Genomic DNA, 22,670 nt, shown 5'->3' on the forward strand with positions numbered 1-22,670 from the left:
TAATACATCTCAATATAGTGGGAAGCATTGTGAACTGTTATGCCTGCTCAGTTTGCTGTCCATGTACTCTCTAGTTAGGGAATTTGAAGGTTCTTACTCTTTCTTCTGATAATTTTTTAATCTCAAAATTAAAGTTAGATTGTTCAAACTTCAAACATAAACTAGACGGTAACAGGTGCATATCTGTCATATCTTCTTCTGCATAGCCAAGCAGATCAGACTAGGTAAAGACAGTAAGTAAATGAGCATCAGGGAGGAAAAGGATCTGTTCAAGGAAAAAGGCTCCATTTAGGATTACAAACTGAAGGCTTTGGCACCAATTCCATGGGCTGACCTTGACTGCAACTGCACAAATACTATTGTAACCAAACAGTGACTGAGTTTCTGACACAACTATCACAGTAAGAAATCCTGCTATTTACAAAAAGGCCACTTTTTGGGACTAATGAGCTGGTTTTCATTGAAATTCACAGAATTTATTCCCCAACCTGGGCCAGAAGTGGAAGCATTTCAATAAGACATGGTCCTCGGCCTTTAGCACTGTCAATTTTGTGCCTACAGTGTGGTTATGTGCTAGATACAAATCATAAATTACGGTTGCGTATTCATGCCACACAAGATCCAATTTATGTTATATCAAAAAAACCAGAACCCGCTGGTGCATAATTTTTTTATACATTCTAAATTTAAAAACTAAGCTTTTTCTGGCTCCTTTTAGCAAGAGCATTTTTCAAGTCCTTAACTCAGACACTTACAATATCTCATTCCTAAGTAAAAAAAATTCAGATCCTCATTAATTTCTAGGTAGATCCAGACAGATGGGGTGTTGGTCTTGCCTTCTCGTTGAGTGGAGACAGCAGCCAAGAATGGGTTGTACTTATCTGTACTCTCTAGTTAGGGAATTTGAAGGTTCTTACTCATCTGTTCAGTTGAAGGACTGAGCCTGTCAGAGTTGTTAAGTCCCGCCGTTGTTGTTAGGGGCTTCCAGCTTTTGGCGAAGATGAAGAAGCAGATTCGATGTGTTGGGAGAAAAATGAGTTAGAAATGGAAGACCAGACTGAGTAAAGGGTGGGGCTTGCTGCTGTCTCCACTCAACGAGAAGTTGCGTCTCAGGCAAGACTTTTCCATAGCAGTGGAGACAGCAGCCAGGAATGGGACATACCAAAGCTGACTGTCCCTGAATCACGGGTGGGCCCCAGTCTGGTCAGAAACCTCCCCATCCTGATGAACCTGTTGCAACACCCTGCGGCCAAATGCCACCTCAGCAGATGCAAACTTATCCAATTTATAGTGTTTGTTAAATGGTGAGGGGGAAGTCCAAATGGCCACCCTGCAAATTTCCATCAGCAAAGCCTGAGTGGACCATGCCGCCAAAGTGGCTCCGCTCCGGGTCGAATGCACCATCACACGTGTGGGCCTTGGAAGGGAACGCAGTTCATACGCCTTGGCGATAGTCTGTCGAATCCCTCTGCTGATGGTGGAAGGCATAACCCTGCAACCTAAAGAAGCTGATAAAAAGGAAACAAACGATTCTGTCTTACAGAATTCAACAGTCCGCTTAAGGGTATGCCAGACGTCCAGGGTATGCTACCGCCGTTCTAAGGGGTGTGTAGGGTCAGAACAGAAGTTGGGTAAGATTAGTTCTTGCTTTCTATGGAGGGGAGTGTTTATCTTGGCTAGAAAGTAAGGATCCAGGTGGAGTACCATTCGGTCAGCGTGAAAGATGCAGAGATCATTCCTCACAGAGAGGGCGGCAATCTCAGAAATTTGCCTGACAGAAGTAATTGCCACCAAAAAGGCAACCTTGCAGGGCAAGAGACGGAGACTGGTGACCCACAAGGGTTCATAAGGGCCCCCCTTGAGGGAGTGCAATACAATAGACAGGTCCCATGTAGGGTACCAGTATACCATGGGGGGGCATAAATTAATCATACCCTGAAAAAATCTCCGTATGGTAGGGCACTGAGACAGGGAATCAAGGGATCCACAAGTTAGTACAGAAGAGCCGCCACCTGCCTCCGCAAGCTATTAGGCAACAGACCATTGTCCAGCCTGTCCTGAAGGAATTCCAGGATTTGGCTTTGGATACCATAAGGGGAGATAGCCCTGCACGTCCACAACAAGTACAAAAGGCCTGCCAAGTGGCAGAATAGATATGCTCCATGGAAGGTCTCTGAGAAACCTGAATGGTCCTGATGACCTGGAGGAGAAATTGTCCCCACTCAGAGTGCGCTGCTCAAGTGCCAGGTGGTCAGTTGGAACCACTGGGGGTCCGGGTGGACCAACACCCCCTTGCTGAGTGAAGACACACCCTGAGGGATCCTCCAGGGTGGGGCCACCAACAGGGTCTTGAAGTCCACGAACCAAGGCCTCCTGGGCCAATAAGGGGCCAGAAGCAGGACCTCCACCCGTTTGTCCAGGATCACCCTCGGAATGAGGGGAAGGGGGAAAATGTGTAAAGACCCAGTGGCCAGGGCTGTAGAGAGCATCTACTCCCTCTGCCCATGGGGCAGGAAACCTGGTGTGAAATCGTGGGAGCTGCACATTCTCTGGGGTGGCAAACAAGTCCACCTCTGGAACGCCAAAACGGTTTGTCAGGTCCTGGAAGAGGGACCAGTGAAGGATCCACTCCATGTGGTTGATGACTGTCCAGCTGAGCCAGTCCGCCTGCATGCTGGACACCCCAGAGATGTGCTCTACCATCAAGGAAAGCAGATGGCATTCCTCCCAGACGCCTACTCTCCTGGATTCCAACATTAGAGCATTGGACCTGGTGTCTCCCTGGATGTTTATATGTGCCTTCGCGGCTACATTGTCAGTTAGCACCAATACATGTTTATCCGTGAACAGCTGTTGAAAGCACAGTAAGGCTAGATAAATGGCTCTGCTGTGTCTGCACCCTCCGAGCCGGGCCCCCTGCCAGAAAGTGACTTGGAAAGTGAGGGGGAAGGGCCATCAGGACTTACCTCTGGAGCACGGCTTCCCTGGCTCAGCTTCAGGAGCTAGAGGCAGGCCAGGTGGAGGAGATAACGAGACCTCCGTCCCCTGACTCTTCCTCCCCCCAGGCCATGCCTCCAGACCCGGCTATGGCAATCAGGCCTGGCTGGACCCTAGGTTTCGTAGGCAGGAGAGGCGGGAACAACAAAAGCAGGGGTGGGGCAGGCCTAGGAAGTGCTGAGTCATGGAGCCACATCCCACAAGATATAAAAGCAGCAAGGGCTGCTATACCACTTCGTGGCAAGCAAATCAACTGCTTAGAGGGAGAATTAGAGCTGAAGTCCTGTTTGTTCCTGGTTTCCTGGCTGACTCATCGGCATCAAGTGAGATAACAGAGACACTTGGCAGACGCTCGCTAGTTTGCTGCCAGAGCTGATAGTTGCCGGCTAATTAAGTCATCGCTTGTGTCTCCCGGACTGCGGAGGAGGACAGAACAGGCTCGCAGCTCCAGCCAGTTGATATTTCGTTGCAGGTCGTGGCCTGACCATCTGCCCTGAGCACCTATGACTGAAGATGCGCCCCCCAATTGAAAAGATAGGTGTTCATTGTTAGCACCAAGGGGTGGGGCTCATGAACTAGCCTGCCCCCGATGGGAGGGTCGGACATGCAATTAGCAATGGCATTGGAGCAAATGACTTCCTCCCCCTCGAAAGGGCCGTTTGCTTGAGAAAGTCCTACCTGAGGGCGGCCTGTCCTGGTGTACCCGCTGTCTAGACCCAAAACCCCCCTGGGAGCAGGATGCTCTAGTACCCCAGCCCGAAATGGAGGCCAGAGGAAAAATGGAGTGACGGAAATCACTTTGCCGTTGAGAGGCAGGTAGTATCTTACACCTGTCCTTCGTCTCAACCAGTAAAGGCTTCAGTGCCAGCCCAAACAACTTGTCTCCCATAAAGGGAGCAAAAGCGAGACACCACTTGTGACGGGCATCCACCTGCCAATGCTTTAGCCAGAGCAGATGACGTACTGCGACAGTGGATGCCATGGTCTTACTGGCGAAGTGAGCAGAATTTAATGTAGCGTCAGCTGAGAATTGGATGGCGGCTATGATCTTATTAAGATCCTTAATAAGGCAGCTACTGGAGCATCCACCGATGGAACCTGTAGCAGTGCCACCAGCTCCGGGACTACATTGAAGAACCGCCTGTCTGTGAAGGAAGGGCCGAACCAGGCAATGCCCATTGCCGTTGAATGACATCAAGGAACAAGCGAGGTGCAGGAACAGCATCCACAGGCTTATTTGGTTCCAAGAATAGAGGATTCAACACTTCACGAGAAGGTGGAGGGACATCCCTGTCAGAAGGAGAGCCGAGCTGCACCGCACTGATTGCTTTGAACAGCAGCAACTTAAAAATGGCTGGTGGAAAGAGGCCGGTAAATGCAGGCTGCTCAGGGAGAATGCCCTCATTTTCTAAGAGATCTGGGTCCCATTGCTCTACCTCTTCAAGGAGCGATGGACAGCTCCTGTGAGAAGAAGCCAGGGAACCTGGATCCCGAAAAGACAGAAGATCATCCAGACACATGATTGACAGGAGAATCCGATGCAACAGACATCTCAGAAAACATCCTGCTGGGCTGCTGTTACCCAGCCGAGAGTGACTGCTGTATTGCTCTGGAAATAATATCCTGAATATTGTTCGGAAGGATAAATTCCCGATGTCACGTAGCAGAGGCCCTGGCCTCCACTGGGATGTGGGCAGAATGAGGGCCCAAAGAGTGCCTCCAAACAGAAGCCACATCACCAGCAGGTAGAGGCAATGGTACATTAGTGGCCCCCCACAACCCAGCTTCGAAATCGTCAAGGAACAGTCTGGGAGAGAGACCTGGTCCGGGGTTGCCCCAGGAGATCGTTCATGGGATATCAGCTCAACAAGCATACAAGGATCTCCCCTGAGTATCAAGGCAGAGACTGCCTGTTTGCTGGCCTTGTTACAGATCTTTTGCAGGGCCTGATCTCTGCGCTTCTCATCTCTGAGGGATGCCTGGCTGTGACGGTCAGCTTTGTGGTGGGAGTGTGAACCCTTGCTGCATGTGGCCTTGTCCATTGGACTGCGGGCCTTAGATGTCCCTGGCAGTGGTGGGTTCTAACCGGTGTTACCACCAGTTCACTTCGCGCACGTGCTTTGCGCCTTTCCCTTCCTTCCATACCTAATTCTGAGATTGACTAGAAAACTTTTTTCAAGAAAGCCATAGAGCTTATGCTGGAAAAAACAAGACATAAAAAATTCTGCAAATGCCATGAAGTTGCTACCCAAAGAAAATAACAATATTAATTCTGTAATAAGGTAAAAAATAATAATAATGGGAAGACCCTTGCCAAGAATTTGTGATTGGGGATATGTTTTCCAGTTTCCTCCAACGGTTAATCAAGAAATGGGAAGACTGAAAAGTGAAAACTATAATGAGGCGTGTTTTCTAAGCATTTCTGCAAGGAGGCAAGGTTATTATTTACTTTATAATATTACTGGTATCCTCGGATAGCTGCGAAGCCTTGGAATAGCACTCTTCCATATTCCATCCCCACATAAAATGTAACATTTTTCTGACCTAACATTGCATGAAGAAACATGTGGCTGGAGATAAATACTCTTATAAATTTGTCACAATATTCCAAACTGGACAAGGTCAACTAAAGCGCTTGAGTAAATTAAAAGAAGCTAGATGCACCCATTCAATGCTACTTTGACCATGAATACCATAGTGAAGGTCTACTTCCCTCAACACTGTGAAACTTTTTACTAAGGCTGCACTACTATTAATCTTCTCATTGTTCCCATCACCCATCTCCTTCCAATTATGACTGTATGACTGTAATTTTGTTCCCTGTATCCTTACGATTTATATTGATATTGTTTCCTGATTGCTTATTTGTACCCTATGACTATCATTAAGTGTTGTGCCTTATGATTCTTGATGAATTTATCTTTTCTTTTATGTACGCTGAGAGCATATGCAAATTCCTTGTGTGTCCAATCACTTGGCCAATAAAAAATTCTATTCTATTCTATTCTATTCTATTCTATTCTATTCTATTCTATTCTATTCTATTCTATTCTATTCTATTCTATTCTACTGGCAGAGAAGGGACCCCCATAAAAACTTCCAACTTAAGTGCTTTCCTGAACAAGAGTTAAATTCACAAAGACTCTATGTTAAGTTTAATTGAGAAATAACCCATATGTTGGCGCTAACTGTTGATAGAATTTCTGTTTGTATTAATACATCCTTGTCGCTGGCAAAGAATAGTCCCTAGTGGATGATAAAAATAAAAGATCCAGGCTGCAGCCTGGATTTCTATTAGCCAGTTTCTAGTTTTAAAATAGCACCCGCCTCCTGTGATCAAGCAGGGTGGCTAAAATAGTCTTCAAATCCCACGGCACCTACATTATTTTTCCAGAGGAAAATCTTTGTTTAAAAAAAAAAAACAAGGGTTGGCAATCACAATGTGTTATGAGGAAATAGAAGTCAAGAGAAACGAAATAATTTATGAAGAGCAAACACTGGATTTTATGGTACAAGGAAGCTAGATGTGAAGCAAATATAAACTGTGTGTAAACTGGAAGCATCTAATACCTAAACTAATGTTTTCCAACTGCCCAGAGATTACAGCTTCCAGAAGTCGCAGCCAACATGGCCCCATGGTCTCCTGGGAGTTGTAATCCTATAATCCCTATTTAACTGGAGTTATAAAAGCCCGAAAAATAGGTAACTTGCTCAAGTATAAAATGTATAGCACCCCCATGGCTTATCTAATTTTTCATGCACTCATCTGTTCTAGGTCTGCAATATTGTACAGTAAGCCTTTGTTTTTTTGCCAACTTGTGAGACCTTCTAGCAGTCTTCTCCACGTTGGTGCTTCTCGGTACAATTTTAATAATTCTCCATGTGACTGAGAAATGAGAGTTGTAATCAGTGGTGGGATTCAAGTAATTTAACAACCGGTTCTCTGCTCTAATGATTTCTTCCAACAACCAGTTTGCCAAACTGCTCACCAAGTTAACAATCGGTTCTCCCGAATTGGTGCGAACTGGCTGAATCCCACCACTGGTTGTAATCCTAAATCCTAAATAAAGGGATTCAGACAATAACATGGTCATAGAGAAAGACTAACATATAGAAATAGCTGAAGATAAGAAAAACCCTAAGATATATAATCGAGAAGCATAAAAGAACATATGATTTTTTTGAACCTAAATGCTAACATGCTGGCACCAAAGCTGAACCTTCCCAAAGTTGCCATAACAAAGGTAAAATTACTTTTGATCGAAAAAAGAAAGAATAATCAAAGCCTGAAGGCCACATGTATTATGAATTGGGTCTTACTTGGATTATTTATTCAATAACATGCATTACAACTCCAAAAATTGCAAGCCAACACGGTATAGGAAACCCTCACCACCACTTTTGTAAGAATAAAATATTTTGGGAAATAATAAAAAGGTAGCATAGGATATTTCCCCTAAAGGAGAAATGGAAAAAAAAATCTTAAGGGAGGTAGAAATCAGCATCAGTCTCCCTGCCCCCAAGCAGAAACTGAAGTGGCCAGTGTCAAGGTTCCAGAAAAACCTCTTCTGCATAAAGAAAACTTTGGAAATACAGATTTGGCAATCCATTCCGAAAGACTGGGTCAGACAGGAAACTCCCAATAAGCAATTAGGAAGCCAAAAGGGTTGAGAGGATTAGCTCGGACAAGTACCTAGGATTTGCATTGCGCCTTTTGCCTATAGAGCCAGCCATGACCCCATAGGAATCTGACAACAACCAATAGAATACGTTCTTGCACAGGAACAGGAAGCTCAAATACAAAGCACAAAGAAGGTATATAAACCCACCCATTCTCAACTCCACTTTGTCAGCTGTCCCTAAATCACATCTGGTTGGTGGTTCTGCTTCATCAATAAACGGAACCTTTCTTTCTAATCAGTCTCCAGCCTCCATTTTATTTTCAGTGCCTTTCTCCTGGCTTGGAACTGAACCCGATGGATTTTTCTTCCAACAATGGGAATCAGCTTGGAAAAGGCTGTAGTAAGAAATTCCTTGGGGTCGCGATGGGTCGGACACGACTTTGCAACTAACAACAAAGAAATGCCTCTCCAGGGGAAAGGGCAGAGTAAATCACTGAATCTACCTCTAGAAATGTGTTCTACTACTACTATAATTACCTAACACTATAGATCCGTGATGGGGAACCTATGGCACATGTGACAGAGGTGGCACGTAGCACCCTCTCTGATGGCATGTGAGCTGTCGCCCCGGTTCAGCTCCATTGTGCATGCACACGTGCTTCCCACTGGCCAGCTGGTTTTGGGGTCTCTGCCGCACCTGCGCAGGGGGCGGGGCACATGCGGGAACTGCGTGCGCCTGCGTGGGGCACCTGTGATGGGGCAAATGTGCATGCCCAGGGTGGGGCGCATGCGGGGAGGCACAGGCATGCGGGGGGTGCAAGTGGGGAGACCACGCGGGCATTGCATTTTGGGGGTTTGGCCACACACATGCGCTTTGGGCACTCAGTCTGGAAAAGATTAGCCATTACTGCTATGGATTGATTACTGAAAGTTACCTAACATAAAACTGCAATGTGAGTTTATAGAAGTTATTTTGTATTCTTAACACAATTCTTATACAAGAAAACTTAGTTTTATTCCAGCTGGAAGAAAGAAGAAAAAAAACTTGATTTCCAGTGCACTCTAGTGGCTGCAGGTTGGAAATGTGAGATTTCAGAATGAATTAGTTGTGGGTACTCAGAAGAAGATGAAAAAGTTAGAGTGTAAGGAAGACAGCAAGAACCTTTTAATTATAAAGCTCTAGCGATAGTGACAAACCCCTAAAACATTCTGCCTCAGTAAGTATCTGAGTGTCATGTGACACAATGTTCTTACAAAACATTAGTAAAAAGGCAACACTATGATACTTTGCTGCCATGTATGCCCCAGGTTATGAGTGTAGATCGCACACTTTAAAACTAGGCCAAGGTACTTTCAAAAACTTTCATTTTAATATAGTTTTAATACAATGTAAAATAACAATTCACAATTGTCCTTGAGACCTTACGAGATGAATGGGGCAGGACTGAAATTTTCAAATTATTTTACCCTAGGGAAATGTAAGCTGCTCAAAAAAATAAAGGGAACACAAAAATAAGACATCCTAGATCTGAATGAATGAAATATTCTTATTAAATACTTTGTTCATTACATAGTTGAATGTGCTGACAACACAATCACACAAAAATTATCAATGAAAATCAAACTGAGCAATCCATGGAGGTCTGGATTTGGAGTTACACTCAAAATTAAAGTGGAAAACAACACTACAGGCTGATCCAACTTTGATATAAATTTGATCAATAAAAATAAATGTAATGTCCTTAAAACAAGTCAAAATGAGGTTCAGTAGTGCGTGTGGCCTCCACGTGCCTGTATGACCTCCCTACAACATCTGGGCATGCTCCTGATGAGGCGGCGGATGGTCTCCTGAGGGATCTCCTCCCACACCTGGACTAAAGCATCCCCCACCTCCTGGACAATCTGTGGTGCAACGTGGCATTGGTGGATGGAGCGAGACATGATGTCCCAGATGTGCTCAATTGGATTAAGGTCTGGGTAACGGGTGGGCCAGTCCATAGCATCAATGCCTTCGTCTTGCAGGAACTGCTGACACACTCCAGCCACATGAGGTCTAGCATTGTCTTGCATTAGGAGGAACCCAGGGCCAACCGCACCAGCATATGGTCTCACCAGGGGTCTGAGGATCTCATCCCGGTACCTAATGGCAGTCAGGCTACCTCTAGCGAGCACATGGAGGGCTGTGCGGCCCCCTAAAGAAATGCCACCCCACACCATTACTGACCCACTGCCAAACCAGTCATGCTGGAGGAAGTTGCAGGCAGCAGAACGTTCTCCACGGCATCTCCAGACCCTGTCTCGTCTGTCACATGTGCTCAGTGTGAACCTGCTTTCATCTGTGAAGAGCACAGGGCACCAGTGGCGAAGTTGCCAATCTTGGTGTTCTCTGGCAAATGCAAAACGTCCTGCACGGTGTTGGGCTATAAGCACAATCCCCACCTGTGGACGTCGGGCCCTCATACCACCCTCATGGAGTCCATTTCTGACTGTTTGAGCAGCCACATGCACATTTGTGGCCCGCTGGAGATCATTTTGCAGGGCTCTGGCAGTGCTCCTCCTGTCCCTCCTTGCACAAAGGCAGAGGTAGCGGTCCTGCTGCTGGGTTGTTGCCCTCCTACGGCCTCCTCCACATCTCCTGATGTACTGGCATGTCTCCTGGTAGTGCCTCCATGCTGTGGACACTACGCTGACAGACACAGCAAACCTTCTTGCCACAGCTCACATTGATGTGCCATCCTGAATGAGCTGCATTACCTGAGCCACTGTGTGGGTTGTAGACTCCGTCTCACGCTACCACTAGAGTGACAGCGCCGCCAGCATTCCAAAGTGACCAAACCATCAGCCAGAAAACATAGGAACTGAGAAGTGGTCTGTGGTCACCACCTGCAGAACCTCTCCTTTATTGGGGATGTCTTGCTAACTGCCTGTGCTTTCCACCTGTTGTCTATTCCATGTGCGCAACAGCATGTGGAATTGATTGTCAATCAGTGTTGCTACCTAAGTGGACAGTTTGATTTCACAGAAGTGTGATTGACTTGGAGTTACATTGTGTTGTTTAAGTGTTCCCTTTATTTTTTTGAGCAGTGTATATATTGTCTATTATTGCATTTTTATGTGTGCCAAAGACTTTATTTTAAGCCAAGTGTTTAAAAACATTGATGTTCATGCCAACATATTTTACTGCTGTGAAAATTAAATTATGTTATATAGGCAGTCCTCGATTTATGACCATTCATGTAACAATGCTTCAAAGTTGTGGCTGTCTCAGAAAAAAATGATTTATAACCTGTCCCAGTACTTATGATCATATCATCCTCACAATCACATGATCACAATTCGTCTGCTTGGCAACCAGTTCACATTTATGACCAGATGCAGCATCCTGAAATCACATGACAATGATTTGTAATTCTCCTAGCTACTTTCCAAAAAATGGGGAAGCTGGCTTAACGATATGATTCATTTCATATATTCATTCATTCATTCATTCATTCATTCATTCATTCATTCATTCATTCATATTTAAAGACTCTGGGCTGCTTACAACAATAAAAAACATTGAAAAAACATTAAAATCATCCATGATAAAAATACAACAAATAAAAAACAACTGTGGTAAAAATGATCACAAAAAATTGGGTCTGGTCGCATGACAAGTGTCTTTACAACAGCTCCAAATTACTATAGAAATTCTGGTCCCAATTCCATCCATAAATCAAGGACTTATCTGTATCGTATTGCTTTTTCTAATGACTGTTTTATTATCTATTTATCTATTTTATTAATTGTGAGATACCCTGGAACTGGAACACATTGAAAAGAAAGATATAAACCTCTCAAAAAAAGAAACACATTGCAATTCTTGCTATATGACTACCAGATCTATATAAAACAAAGAGTACTACTGCACAAATAAAATAACCGCTATACTAAGAAGGAGGCCTCGGTGTTATTTTTGATGATGTTAAAGATGTTACAATAATCCATGGGCAATACAGCCATATGTTATAACCATTCCAGCTCACAAAATGCTGAACTACAGGTAGTCCTGAACTTACAATCACAATTGAGCCCAAAATTTATGTTGCTAAGTGAAACATTTGTAAAGAGTTTTGCCTCATTTTACCGCCTTTCTTGCCACAGTTGTTGTTTAGTTAGTAACACAGTTGTTAAGTTAATCTGGCTTCCCCATTGACTTTGATTTTCAGAAGATCACAGAAGCCGATCCCATGACCCCCAGACACTGCAACCGGCATAAATACAAGTCAGTTGCCAGGCGTCTAAATTTTAAACCCATGACTGCAATGGTCATAAATGTGAAAAAGGGTCATAAGTCACTTTTTTCAGTGCCATTGTAACTTTGAACGGTCACTAAATGAATCCTACAGAGGACAACCTGTAGAAGCGATCAAGTCAAGGGCTAAAGATATTCCAGAAAGAGAGCCTCGTAGAAGTGACGGCTACAGAAATAGAAAAGACGTGCAGTTGAGAATTTTATTTAATTTTTTAATTTTTAATTTTTGTAATTTAATGCTGTCCATCTCTCCCCTATAAGGTGAATGGAAAGCGGATGTCTGGATAACAAATATACATCCACTTCAAAAATCATAAATAAAGTGTATGGATCCACATTAATATCCTTGCAAATCTAAAGCCAGTCTTTTTTAAGTGCCAAGTCTCCAAAGAATAAACATGGATAAAATGAGGTGGGAGAAAACTTGCCTAAAATGTATATACATGCAAAAGGTAGCCAGTTGCCGTATACTGAGTCAGACCATTGTTCCCAAGAATGCTTTCAACATTAGAAAACCGGTGCATTTAAAGTGCTCCAGCAATGTATATTGTTTCTTTTTTTCTGGCAATTCCATACATTAGTTCCCTCTTCAAATAGCCAAACAAACTAAAAGCAGCAATGTGAAAGAAAACAAAATTCACTTATATCCAGACAGGAGTTTAATTTCCAGGAGTGCCGGTATTACTAACATTCATAATGTTCAAGTGTTTTGTTTGCATTTACTTAGTAGAATAAATTGATTTGTTTGGAGAACTGGCGTCCTTTAGAAAAAAGAAGAGGGGGAAAAAAAACCCGACTTGCAAGACTGTTTTTCCGGTCATGTTGTCCAAATAAGAGCTTTTCCCCCTCCCCCACAACACAGTCAATGAAGACTGACAGCCTCAAAGCAAGCATCGTTTCAATGTGACCCACTAAAGCCTATCAAAGAAGTACGGTAGAAAATCTGTAGATCTCTAGCCGGTGATAAAGATTTCTCTCATTTCATTGAATTTGTCATTTTACATCATGCTGGTTTAGAAGAAAAAAAAAACAGAAGAAGAGTCAAAGGTTTTGGTCAGGTCTTCTCTGCATGAACAAAAGGCTGAAGGAAAAGCATTTTTCTCGATTTCTATTTGCAATTCAGCTAAGGGTTTGATGGATGCCTTAAGGGAATCTTTACCCCTTAGGCTAATATATCTTCCAGCAGATCTTGAGAAGGCCAGGGCAACCTACCAAAGAACTCCTCCCACAGAGAATCCGCTCCTCTGATCATTTTTCACCGATGTTTGATAGGGTGGTTGATCCTATCCTCCCAACCTAATGGAAAACTATTTTTTTTTTGTTCTGGGTTGTTTTGTTGGAAAAATAGTGGATTGTAGCTCAATGGGAGCACGCCTGTTTTACATGAAAAGGCTCTTAGTTCAATGACTGGCATCTCTGATTAAAACAGATCAAATAGCAGTTGATGGGAAACATTATCCTCTGCCCTTTGCCATTCTGGGCTTCGTCGTCTATTCAGGTAATCCCGTTGCATTTGAGAGCCTTCATTCTGTTAAGGTGCCCCTGAAGGCTGCCCAAATATTGCCATAATGCACCACTATCTCTGCCCAAACCCAAGGATAACAAGTGCCAGTCACAATACGACATTGTACGAATAATCTGATTTATAAAGTGAACTGTCAAATTACAGTTTCCGCATGCCATATACCAACAGGTATCTGTGACAACATCCAAGACAGATTATTTGAAGGCTTCCTGGTGCCTTTATTAATGTCCCTGTGCTTCAAGATGTTAAAGACAGCATTTGTTGGCCTACCTACCTGTACTTTCAAGTTCAGTTAGACTAGCAGACAAAAGTGGAAATGGGAAACAGCTTTTAGGTAGAAGAATTTAACTCAAGAATGAAAGGCTACTTACCTAACTCATAGGCCTCTGTAAACTCACCCTGTTTTGCATGGGTTTAATGGAGGGGTCAAATTTATTTATCACAATATTTCTGTACTGCTCAAACATTTTACCGTTTTTAAAAAGTGAGCATCCATGCAAATAAATTATACCTGGAGCTCAAGTCCAAAAGTTCAGGCCAAAATCTTAATGGAAAAGGTTGGTTCCCACAGCTTTACAAACACAAGTAAGATAAGGGCTCTCCCACCACCACCTCAGGGCCCGAAGTGTTCCCTAATGAAGATGCTGTCTGCAAGAGCCCCTTACACTCAAGTAGGGTGAGCAGCTTTCTAAAGGAAATTGATTCTGCAACTCAACAGTTACTAAGTCATGTGTGCTTTATAGGTTAAAACAGCACCGGGTATTTTCTGTCTTAGGTACCAGAAACCAACTGTTTAAGACACATAAATGCTGCTTTAAATATATGCAATTCCCAAATCAGTGCACTTCTCTCTATAAGCCGATTATCATGCATGGATAATACTGTTTTGCACGGCTCTGAAAGCCTGTGTTAAAATGAAATAATGACAGTTCGCCACTGATTTGATTCTGTGGCTGAGTTCACACATCACAGGAAGCTACATTACGGTTGTGCTGGTTTGAGGGGCTAGTGGCTTATATTGTCTGAACTGAGTCACCAAGATTTGTAAACTTGTAGCTTTCAGCTTAGTACTATACAACCGTTTTCCCTACAACAGAATAAAAAACCTAACATAATTTTTTTTTTACAAAAAGTAATAATAGAATTATAGCCGAGAAAAAATGACATTTAAACAAAAGGAAAGGATGCTAAATACAGAAGCAGGATGAGGACTGGAGGACTATGTAATGCATTCATGCCTGGGAACAACAGTTGGAGAAACCTAATTAAGGTTAACTTCAGACCAACAATCAAGTAAGCAATCAAGAAATTGCCAATGAGCCATCAGTAAACAGCCCAACCAAAGAATCCATAAGACCAACCCCATCCACACAGACTGGCAAGACACCAGAATATAAACTGACAGCAAACATCACTCCTTACTAGCACTGATGATATTACCTAGTTAGGGTAATGAAACGTCTGCAAGAAAACAAGCAATCTCAGAGAGCACCAAGGACCCCTCGAAAACGAATTCATTTACAAAATTTAAATACTGCCTATCTTACTCAAAGTAACTCTGGGCAGTTTACAGAAAACTATGGGTTTCCTGTAACTGGATGTCTGTGACCCTTTCCTAGTTTAGCACCAGGGGCAGTGATGGATACCACCGAGACTGGTTTCAAACTTCGGTTTTCTTTTTGAGGTGATAGCTGCCAAAGCAAAGTTCTTGCAGGAAAATTGCTCCTCTAAGGGCCAACTTTGTTCTTTGAAATAAGCAGAAAGGAAATCCCTTGTGTTCCATATTCAAGGCTACACAAGCAGTTTGTATGTGTGAGTGTGTTTACACAATTCAGCACATCACTCAGTGTTAATTTTTTTGGTAGTAATGATATCTAATCTGATGGGCCAGTTTTCAATTTCCATGCGCATCTTAGTATCAGCATGTATATTCTGTTTGTTAAAGTTCCACTAACAAGATTCCAGATATAAAAATCCATAGCTATGTTTCAACCGTTTTAAATGCACTCCTCTCACAAAATTATGTACACTTACCAGAAAATTAGATAAAGCAAATATCCTGCGACTAATTTCTGAACAAATTTAAAAAGGATCGCATTGTTCAGTAGTTCCATTTGCCCAATGTACTTTTATGAAAAATACTAAATCTAAAGTACTCATAGTAGACTCTAAGTCCTTAAAAAATTTGAGGTCTTGCTATTTGAGCTTCAAGGTTAACGTCTGATATTCTGTAATTTTTTTTTAAGCATTGGGGAAGGCCTTTACTATATGGTGGCCTCAGATTGTTTGGATATTTCCCCCGAAAAGCATGTATAGTCTTTGTTGGCTTTGAGGAAAACTTTAAAGGTTAATTCCACTCCACATATTGCTAATTATGCTTATTACTAATTTGCTGATACAAATTTACGTAATATATATAGTTGTTTAGGTACTTATGACTTTTGTGAATATTGTATATTTAAAATAGTATCTCTTTCTGAAGGACTACACCTGAATCATGGATCTTTACCCTTTTATTTTATTTTAGATTTTTTTTATCCTGTCTTTATTTTCATAAATAATTCAAGGCTGTGAACATACCTAATACTCCTCTTTTCCCCACAACAACAACCCTGTGAGGCGAGTTGTGTTGAGAGACAATGAGGGGCCCAAAATCATCCAGCTGACAGGAGGGACTAGAACTCAGAGGTTTTTGGTTTCTAATCTGTTGACTTAATCACTAGACTAAAGTGGCTTTTTTTTTGTTTCTTTGTTTCATAGACTCCTTTGAGAGTCCCATGAAACCTACAAACCTTTTTGGAGGGGAGAAAAGGGGTATTTTTTCCACTCATCTCACATAAAATGACTGGGTGGCATGTAATACTTAAATGCCTGTTACATATTTAAATGCATACAATATATACCATGTTTCCCAAAAATAAGACTCTGTCTTATATTCTTTTTGAACCCTGAAATAAGCACTTGGCCTTATTGCCATGCGCTCAAAAGCCCAATTGGGCTTATTATCAGGGGATGTCTTATTTGGGGGGAAACAGGGTATACAGGTATTATTACAAAGCAAGTCAATTATGCTCAATGCAGTTATCAAATACTATATGAAAAAATAACTGTATGGTGTAATAATATTATTCATATAATATATCCAAATTCACGGACCCCATGAAATCTACCCTCAGGCCCCCAAGAATTCCTGTTCTAGACAAGCATTTGATAAATCAGCAATTGCACTAGCCCACATGTGTGTTGTGCAGCACAAGTAATTACGGCTTACCCAGCAGGCCTTGTGTCATCAATGGCGCGATCAACTGGGATTAAGTCACTGAGGTAGACGTTGAAATTCCCTTCATTCCATCTCCTTTTAGCTTCCTCCTCCTTCTCACCTGGGACTTCAGCAGGGCGCCCAAATTGACCAGGTGCTCCGGGGTCTCTTGGAGTCAGGGTCCTATCGATAGCCAACACTTTGTGCAGCCTAGTGTTTCCTGCGAAATCCACATTGCTCTGATTAGGTTTGGGGAATTGCTCTTCGCCTGCCAAATGGCCTTTGTTAACCTTCCCCAATGCTCCTCCTCTGGCAAGGATCCCTTCCGTAAGGCCATTTATTGGGGTTACGTTGGTGGCTTTCCCCTTATTGCTGCTTTTCTCACCTGGCAGCTGTACATACTTTCCCATCAATTTGGTGCTGGCTTGGAGATGCTGAACTATTGGGAAAACCATAGGGACCAGCTCCTTGGTTACAAAGACCTGTTGGTTTTCTGATAGAGCATCCTTCGCAGGAGGTATTTTTGCATTCTTCCTGCTTGGCAGGTTTCCCGGAGCTATTTTCTTCAGGGAGACTTCCTTCTTCTCTGATGTTGAGGTATTCAGCTTGCCCGCAGGTAAACCCCACTTTCCTGTGACCTGAGGAACCTCTATCGTTCTTACTAGCCCCCCAGTCCTGTTGGCTTTGAGAAGACCAAGATTGCCCTGCCATTCCTCAGGCAGGCTTCCAGGAGGGGGGGCACCAGGCAAAGCCCCTTTATCGGTGAACTCCGCGCGCAGTAACACCTCCGTTCCTCCCGCGCTCTTCTGAGCTGGCGCCTTCTGAGGGACTCCGTTTGGAAGAGGCGCTCGCCCTTCAGCCACTATTGAGTGGGGCTCCTGCTCACGCCGGCCCAGAGCCGGCTTTGTCTGCCGGGGGTCGCCGCCGGTGGCTGCCGCCCCATTGACTTTCTTCTCCGGGGCACGGGACCAGGGTTGAGCGGGCGGTCGCTGCCGTTTCAGCGGGAGTATGTCACGCAGGCCGGGTATTTTCCCAGGCGCTGCTTTGGCCGGGGTCGTGCCGGGGGATAAGCGCTGCCCTCTCCCTTCCGCGTCCCGGCCAGCATCTTCGCTGTTTCTAAAAGGTTTCTTCCCATCTTGTCCCGGGAACGGCGGGGAAGTTTCGGGCTCCTCTCGGGACCACCTCCCCAGGCCATCCTCGGAGTTGCGCCAAAGTCGCCCTGGCCCCTTTTCTTTCCCCCCCGCCGTCTCCCCTTGCAGCACTTTGGTGCCGCTCTCGCCGAAGGACAACTTGAGGGCTGCCATGTCAAAGATCAGCCAAACCACCGAAGCTGCGAAGATCAAAGCAAGAGCTCTCCCGCTGCCTCGGCAAACCTTCCGGAATTTATTCATTTCGGATAAAGTTTGCCTCGCTTCTGGAAAAGCTTTTCTTCCGGCTGCCCCCGGGCCTCTTTAACTTACAGAGGCGGCAAGAGGAGCGCCACGCGGAGCCCTCTCGCCCTGGAGTTCGCCCGCATCTCGAGCTGAGAGAAGTCGCCTGTTGCGCTTTGCCTGCGTGGCATATTTATAGCGCGGCATCCACGTCTCCTCGGCTTCGCGTGGCGGGCCTTGCAGCCGCATGTCCTCAGCCAGCCAGTCAGCCTGCAACCAGGGCCCGAGCGGCCGGAGGTGCAGATTGCAGCCTCTTTTTTAGGAGTCCCCTTCCTTTTTCTCTCGGGAGCCTGAGGGATTCTCCATTCTACTTGCGGGGGGGGGGTGTTAACAAGCGGTTGCAGATCAGCTGGAGAAACTGATCCCAGCCACCCGGGCCTCTCCCCGCCGCCCCTGCCCAAGCTGGTTTTCTTTCTCTGTAATTCGACACCGCCTCGGAGAGAAAACAAACTGCAAACTTCGTACCGCTTTGGCGTGGCCTCTGCTACCGCCTTCCGAGATCCCAGATACTATGGAAAACCATGCCCAAACGCCAGAAACAAGCCTGGTGCGTGCCTCTGTCTGTCTGTATGTGGCTCACGATGGAAGTCATGGGAAAATTCTCTTTAAGAAGACCCCTTGCACGATCTTGGACAATTCTTCTTGTGTATAAAATCATTAACCGCCCACCTTTCTTCCTCTTCTTTGGCAAGCCACGGTTGGTTTCATCGTGGTTTATTGAATACATTTGCTGAGTTCAGAGGTTACACTAAGGCGCTCAAGGTTCCCAAACACAGTTCGGTGATTTAGCTGACGTGCTAACCCAGGAGTAAGCAGACCGCGTTTCAGCTCAGCCTATGGATCAAAGAGATTGGGGAGGGGGAGTTTGAGGGGAAGGGGCCAAAGTGCATGAAAGAAGTTTATTCTTACTACTTTCTGATATTCGGAAGAGGAGCAACCAATGAGAATGTTTTCAAAAGTAGGCTTTCAGGAAGGATTCTAACAAAAAAATATCTTGGCATAAGAGAGACTAGACTAAAAATATTCATGCAATAATAAAATAGGTCAGAAATTAAAAAATACAATTCCCTCGTGAGGGAACATTTTTAAAGGTAGGTGGAAATGACCCTCCCCTGGTAGAGGCCTAAAGAGATGATGTCCCACTGAAAAAGCTCCTTTTCCAGTAAGGTCTGGTTTTGCCCCCGAACGCCATCACTCTGCTAAACAAATAATTCCCTCAACACTGTCAAACTATTTACTAAATCTGAATTAATCTTCTCATTGTACCCATCTCCTTCCACTTATGACTGTAACTGTGTTGCTTGTATCCTTACGATTTATACTGATATTGTTTCCTGATTGCTTATTTGTAGCCTATGACTATCATTAAGTGTATCATTAAGTGTTTAAATTTGTACCCTATGACTATCAGTAAGTGTTGTACCTTGATGAAGGTATCTTCTTTTATGTACACTGAGAGCATATGCACCAAGAAAAATTCCTTGTGTGTCCAATCACACTTGGCCAATAAAAAAATTCTATTTTATTCTATTACCATACTTCCCGTCAACAGCAGTCGGAGGAGATTGTATGGGTCTTACTTTCTGCTAGGGAGCAGTGCTCTTCCTTATGCCCATAAAGTTATAGTATTCCAGCATGGAATTTGCAGTCTGTTGCTAGCCCCAGTCCTGCCTCTGTTAAGTGACTTGGACAAGGGGATAGATGGGGAACTCATCAAATTTGCAGATGACACGAAGCTGGCAGGAATAGCCAACACTCCAGAAGATAGGCTTAAGAAGATAGGCTTAAGAAGATAGGCTCAAGATACAGAAAGATCTTGACAGACTAGAACATTGGGCTCTATCTAACAAAATGAAATTCAACAGTGAAAAAAGTAAGGTTCTACATTTAGGTCAAAAAAACAAAATGCACAGGTACCGGATATGTGGTACCTTGCTCAATAGTAGTAGCTGTGAGAGGGATCTTGGAGTCCTAGTGGACAACCATTTAGATATGAGCCAGCAGTGTGCAGCAGCTGCCAAAAAAGCCAACACCATTCTGTGCTGCATAAACAGAGGGATAGAATCAAGATCATTGAAGTGTTAATACCGCTTTATAATGCCTTGGTAAGGCCACACTTGGAATATTGCATTCAGTTTTGTCGCCACAATGTAAAAAAGATGTTGAGACTCTAGAAAGAGTGCAGAGAAGAGCAACAAAGATGATTAGGGGACTGGAGGCTAAAACATATGAAGAACGGTTGCAAGAACTCGGTATGCCTAATTTAATGAAAAGAAGGACTAGGGGAGACATGATAGCAGTGTTCCAATATCTCAGGGGTTGCCACAAAGAAGAGGGAGTCAAACTATTCTCCAAAGCACCTGAGGGTAGAACAAGAAGCAATGGGTGGAAATTAATCGAGGAGAGATGCAACTTAGAACTAAGGAGAAATTTCCTGACAGTTAGAACAATAAATCAGTGGAACGACTTGCTTGCAGAAGTTGTAAAAGCTCCAGCACTGGAAATTTTAAAGAAAATGTTGGATAACCATTTGTCTGAAATGGTGTAGGGTTTCCTGCCTGTGCAGGGGGTTGGACTAGAAGACCTCCAAGGTCCCTTCCAACTCGTTGTTGTTGTTGTTGTTGTTGTTGTTGTTGTTGTTGTTCTTCTTCTTCTTCTTCTTCTTCTTCTTCTTCTTCTTCTTCTTCTTCTTATTATTATTATTATTATTATTATTATTATTATTATTATTATTATTATTATGTCACCGTAACATAACTCACAGCTGCTCTTGGAGAGACTCAGAAAAAAAGAGGGGAGGGGAGATATCTTAGTCATGGATTGACAATGAGATGAAGGCAATATTATGGAGCTATGGCAGAAAGATGAATGCAAATCATGCATTCCCTTCCCATTGCAAGCCCTTACAAGTGAGCCAAAAGTTAGCCAAAGCTACCATTACATGGTAGAATTGAATTTAAAGCTGCATAGTTATTGGATACAGCCTTTGCTTATTTACTCATTTGACTTGGATGCTCTGAATGGTACATAAACAAGAATGCAACATGGATTCCAAGTGCATGAAAACAGATACTTGGTAATTAGTGAGATATGGCTCAGGAAAGATCTCATTCTAATCTTACATCACAGGTTTAGATAATCTGAAGCTGCAATCCTAAATCTATTTCATCTGGATTGGAAGTAGTTTCCATTGAAATCCATGTGACTTATATCTGAGTATAGAAAAATGTTGTTGGTCTTAAAAGTTAGTAATTTTTTGTGTGGAATAGAAGTTTCAGGTGGTATAAAAAGTGATAAAGAAAAGTAGAAAATGCATAGGTAGCAATTATCCTGGACTTGGAAGAACCTTCTATCCAGCACATTAAATAAAAACACAAGGTTCAGTGAAGCTATCCAAGACAGCTGCAGTACAGTGGATTAGGGTCACTTTATAGGTTACCTACTCTTGCTGTAAATGATAGCAGCCTTTATGGTATGACCCACAGTGACTCTGTTCACACATACTGCTAAGCCCAACAATTTTAGCCTGGCAGTATGTATGAATATAGCCAGCATTGAACTAAGCACATGAAAGATTGTTGCTGTTCTTTTGATGTGGTACAAGGAAATAAATTTAAAGTTGCTGTGGTTTCAAACATCTATGTGATGTCCTATTTGAATATTAGCTTCTCACGCCATCAGCTAGCCACAGATTGCTAAGAGTAGTTGAACAATATAAAATAGAGTGTTTTTAGCAGTTTCTCCTCCCTTTCACCCCGTGAATGAATTATTGAAAATAAATGCAGGAGTATGCCCTCACTTTTAAACTATGCTTGCACATTATGAATCATGAAACATTTCAGAGCTGGAAATGGCATGATCAAATAGTGCTACCATAAACTTGACAATGTGGCTTTACCACTCAGCAAATACAAATGTGTGGTTTCTGTTTGGACAGACTTGTTCAGCATAAGATAATAGCTTTTAATTTATTCCAGAATGTTAACGTTAAAATAATACTGAGGGTCAACCTCACATGGACATGAAGATTTAACATGTAATAAAGGTTTTCCCTTCTTTTCATTCTCTTTTTGAAAAAAATACACAAAACTCAAAATGGAGATTATGGATTGGTGCTTAGTAATAAGAAGAAATCAAGCCAGACCTTACCTATCTATAATAAATATTTAAGATATCGTGTTACAGGATATTGGAATAGAACACTTGCTTTGCATGAAATACTGTGCAAATTTGACAATGAAGATTGCAGTAGTAACACATTCTTAACTGTACTTTAAAGGAATTATTAACCCATTTCAAATCTGAAAACGAACTGCTAATAAGGCTGGGATTTGATTCCTTTGATCAATGAGCTAATAGTAGTGAAATCTGAAAATCTACATTTGCCAGTTTGATTTCAGCTCTATTAGTTTGTAATCATATAGACTCCAAACAAAACCTAAACCTTATTTCCTTCCTATACAAAATTACGTATATGAAAAATTGTAACTTAATTTCTGTGCTGGAGGATGTTTCTTTCCTTTAGTTACCAGGAAACCTTTTT

At 43.1% G+C, this 22,670-nt stretch overlaps 1 protein-coding gene across 3 annotated transcripts in view; it reads right to left on the bottom strand.

Annotated features, from left to right (window-relative positions):
* Window positions 1-18,435, bottom strand: part of GALNT5 (polypeptide N-acetylgalactosaminyltransferase 5) — a 59,105-nt gene extending 40,670 nt beyond the window's left edge. For all 3 annotated transcript variants that reach the window (XM_058192361.1, XM_058192351.1, XM_058192370.1), the window contains exon 1: window positions 16,710-18,435. In XM_058192361.1, the coding sequence (XP_058048344.1) occupies window positions 16,710-18,088 (1,379 nt within the window). In that variant the 5' untranslated portion in view covers window positions 18,089-18,435. The remainder of the gene's footprint in view (window positions 1-16,709) is intronic.
* Window positions 18,436-22,670: the final 4,235 nt, after the last annotated feature.

The sequence above is a fragment of the Ahaetulla prasina genome, chromosome 1 (assembly GCF_028640845.1).
Source record: "Ahaetulla prasina isolate Xishuangbanna chromosome 1, ASM2864084v1, whole genome shotgun sequence".
Lineage (NCBI taxonomy): Eukaryota > Metazoa > Chordata > Lepidosauria > Squamata > Colubridae > Ahaetulla > Ahaetulla prasina.